The sequence below is a fragment of the Acanthisitta chloris genome, unplaced genomic scaffold (genome assembly GCF_000695815.1).
Source record: "Acanthisitta chloris isolate BGI_N310 unplaced genomic scaffold, ASM69581v1 scaffold1411, whole genome shotgun sequence".
Classification (NCBI taxonomy): domain Eukaryota; kingdom Metazoa; phylum Chordata; class Aves; order Passeriformes; family Acanthisittidae; genus Acanthisitta; species Acanthisitta chloris.
In genome coordinates, this window is record NW_008656328.1 from 15,362 (window position 1) to 18,928 (window position 3,567).

Sequence of the window (3,567 nt, forward strand, 5' to 3'; positions counted from 1 at the left end):
TTGGCGGAGCAGAGACTCCCCGGCCGCCCAGCGCTGTTTTGCTTGCTGAAGCCTTGCTCAATCAATACATTTCCTAATTGAACTGGCTCCTGCCAATTTATTGGGCCGCAATTTATAACACTACAGAGTGGTATTTTCATGTTTTGAAAACTGAGCCAATTTCTTTTTTTAAAGTCAGGACAAATTGAAAATATACCAGTGACTTTTCTGTTTGAAAATCTTCCTTCTCTGTGACTCAAAATTGGATTAAACCCCTCGCCAAACACTCCAAAACTGCCTTTTTCAGCACTCTTGAGACCACTCAGTGCAGAAACTCTACCTCTGTTAGTTGGCACTATGGAAAGAGCTTCTCTTCCCTAATTTGTATGGAGTTGGATGGAATAATTCCAGTCACACAGATAACTGCAACTCCACTCCACCCACTCCACACACCTGAAGGTTGAGAAGTATGAAGCTTCCACAGCTCTCTCATTTATAAAATCAGTGTGAGCAGTGATCCTTACCTCAGCTTGTCCAAAATATCCAACAGCTGAAGCCCTGGGAGGACAAAAGAGACATGTTTGCATTAAGACCCACGTGGTACTGATACATTATGACCTGAGGGAATCATACCATATCATAGAATTTCAGGGACTGGAATGGACCTTAGAGATCACCCAGCCCCAACCCCCTGCCCTGGGCAGGGACACCTCCCACCAGAGCAGGTTGCTCAAGGCTCAGCCAACCTGGCTGTGAACACTGCCAGGGCTGGGGCAGCCACAGCCTCCCTGGGCAACCTGGGACAGTGTCTCACCACCCTCACAGTCTGAAGGACCTGAGGGAATGGTCTGAAGTTGTCTCAGGGGAGGTTTAGGCTGGATGTTGGAATCACAGAATCAGATGGGTTGGAAGGGACCACAATGGTCATCTGGTCCAACCTCCCTGCTCAGACAGACCCAGCCCAGAGCACATGACTCAGGATTGTGTCCAGATGGTCCTTGAATACCTCCAGTGAGGGAGAATCCATGACCTCTCTGGGCAAATGGTTCTCCTTTCCCCAGAGGTGTTTGGGCACTGAACAGCTCCCCAGGGCAGTGTCACAGCCCCAAGGCTGACAGAGCTCCAGAGGTGTTTGGCCAATGCTCTCAAGCACAGGGTGTGACTGTCAGGGATGTCTGTGCAGGGCTCATAAACACTTTTTAAAAAGTGAAAATACCTGCAGATGGATCTGAAAGATCACAGTGGGTAGGGATGAGACACCACAGCACACATCTGCAGCAGCTGTGTGAACCACTGCAGATCCCCCTGGAGTTACTGAGAGACAAAGGCACTTATGGGGACCTCAGTTCAGATTAGAAATCTAAAATCAGCCAGACAAGGTCAAGGCTTTCCACAGAGAGAAATGGATCCCAGGCTCACCAGCTCAGATAGTGAGGTGAATCCTCACAACAGTCTCTAGGATCCTGGGATTCAAGCAGTTAGAAAGAATTCCTGAACTATGGGACATCTGTGGCTCAATGAGTAGACACAGAGTGAAGAAACCTTATCTACTCTTATAAGGAGTAGCAGCATATGGAAATGCAGCCACATAAAATGGCTATAAAATGTACTGAAGGAGTGTAAGTGATAAAAGTACTTGTAGGATTCCAGAAAAGATCAAAACTATGGGAAAACAGCAAAGTTAAAACAATCTGGTTACAGAAAGGTTGTTGAGGAGATAGGACAAAAGAAACATCTAAATTAAAACTGTTTGGCAACTGACTCTCTCTGGAGAAAGTTTGGGACAACAAACATCCTTACCTATGAATTCATTTCTGATTTGTGTCCTGGTTCTTAGCTCCTCGTTCCCCAGGATGATGGCATTGATAGCACTCAGCAGGGTCACCATGTAGGGCACATTGTCTGTGTTGGAGAGCTCATTCATGATGATGCTGAATCGATACTGCTGGTTCTTCACACTCTGGTAGTGACACAAGTGAGGTGACACAAGAATAGTCTTTAAAGACATAAACATCTACCACTGTGGTGCAGGGTCTAGATGGAATTAGCATCTTAAAACCTCAGTTTATCCCACTCTGCATGGCACAGGAATATAGAGGTAACAGCAACATTTCTCCACTACCCCATTTGTCCCAACCCTGGCAGTGTTCACAGCCAGGTTGGCTGAGCCTTGAGCAACCTGCTCTGGTGGGAGGTGTCCCTGCCCAGGGCAGGGGTTGGGGCTGGATCATCTCTAAGCTCCATTCCAACCCCTAAAATTCTGTAATTCTATGATTACAGAGCAGAGTCTGGTTGGCAGAGAAAGTCAGTGAAACACCTCTTGGATCCATTTATTCTTTCTGATCACTGATGCATGTATCTGAGCTTGTGGACAGTGAAACCTGTGGATGTGGTACCATTTATTTTGCTACATTAGTGGTGCTTTTGATGCCAGAAAGGACCCTGTGATTGGCAGTTGTCTGTCCAGACACATCACAGAGCAGCACCGTGGACATATCATGATGACCATGACAAATTTCCTACAGTTTTCACATTACAAATCACAGAATCATCAAGGTTGGAGGAGACCTCTAAGATCATCAGCTCCAACCATTAACCTGTCACTGCTAGAACACCTAAACCCTAAACCATATGCTTGCAGTGCCAGATCCAAATACCTCTTAAACACTTCCAGGGATGGTGACTCCACCACCTCCTTGGGCAATATCCCAGGGCCTCAACACCACAACAGGGAAAACATTTCTCCTCACATCTGATCTGACTCTGCCCTGGCTCAGCTCAAGGCCATTCCCTCTAGTCCTCTCCCTGCAGCCATGGCAGGACACACATCCCTCACCTCTCTCCAACCCCTGTCAGGTCGCTGTAGAGAGCAAATCCTGTAGAGAGTGAAATCCCTGCTTCTCTTGCCAAAAGGTTGCAAAATGACCCTTATTCCCACCTTTTTTCTGTGGTACATGGATCAGAGCAGGGCCATCCCTCCTGCTGTAACCCAACACTTGCCTTGTAATGGTCCAAGGCATCCAGAGCCAGAGCGTGGCCATCTGAGGAGTAAATGCACAGTGCAGCCAGAAGCTCGAATATTTGCTTTTTCACCATGACATTAGTTGTGTCAAGTGCTGGAGGAAAAACAAAACAAAGCAGAATTCATAAGGATATTCATGTTCTCAACCTCAGGGTGTTCTGCTCCATAGGTTAGGAGCAGCGGTAGACAAACGACTGAAGAAGGAGATGCGGAAGATGGGAAGAGAAACATCTCCATGTAGAGATGTCCCATCCCAGTAGCATCATGAGATGGTAACTTCTCATGGGAACAGTCAATGCTACAGGTGCCCTTTGGCATTTTGGTGCTACTTGGAGTTGTTCCTCTCTCCCATGTCCCCTTGGCATGCTGCAACGGCAGCCAAGCTCTCAGCACTCCCAAACACACAATTTATTTCCCATTTTCACATATGGCTATTTCCTAGAGCAGCAGATGAACCATTTCCCACGATTAATGACTCTCATTTTTAGTGCAGAGAAGCCCAATATGCATATCAAGTAGACCAATTGTTCTAACCAATCCCCATGTACTCTCTTTTCCCACTACTC

General features: G+C 46.8%; 1 protein-coding gene across 1 annotated transcript in view; it reads right to left on the minus strand.

Moving 5' to 3' along the window:
- Positions 1–499: 499 nt before the first annotated feature.
- The window catches only part of INF2 (inverted formin, FH2 and WH2 domain containing), a 4,287-nt gene continuing 1,219 nt past the window's right edge, over positions 500–3,567 (minus strand). The window contains exons 2-4 of the mRNA XM_009084267.1: positions 2,980–3,095; positions 1,780–1,939; positions 500–537 (exon numbers count right to left, since the gene is read on the minus strand). Of these exons, the coding sequence (XP_009082515.1) occupies positions 500–537; positions 1,780–1,939; positions 2,980–3,095 (314 nt within the window). The remainder of the gene's footprint in view (positions 538–1,779; positions 1,940–2,979; positions 3,096–3,567) is intronic.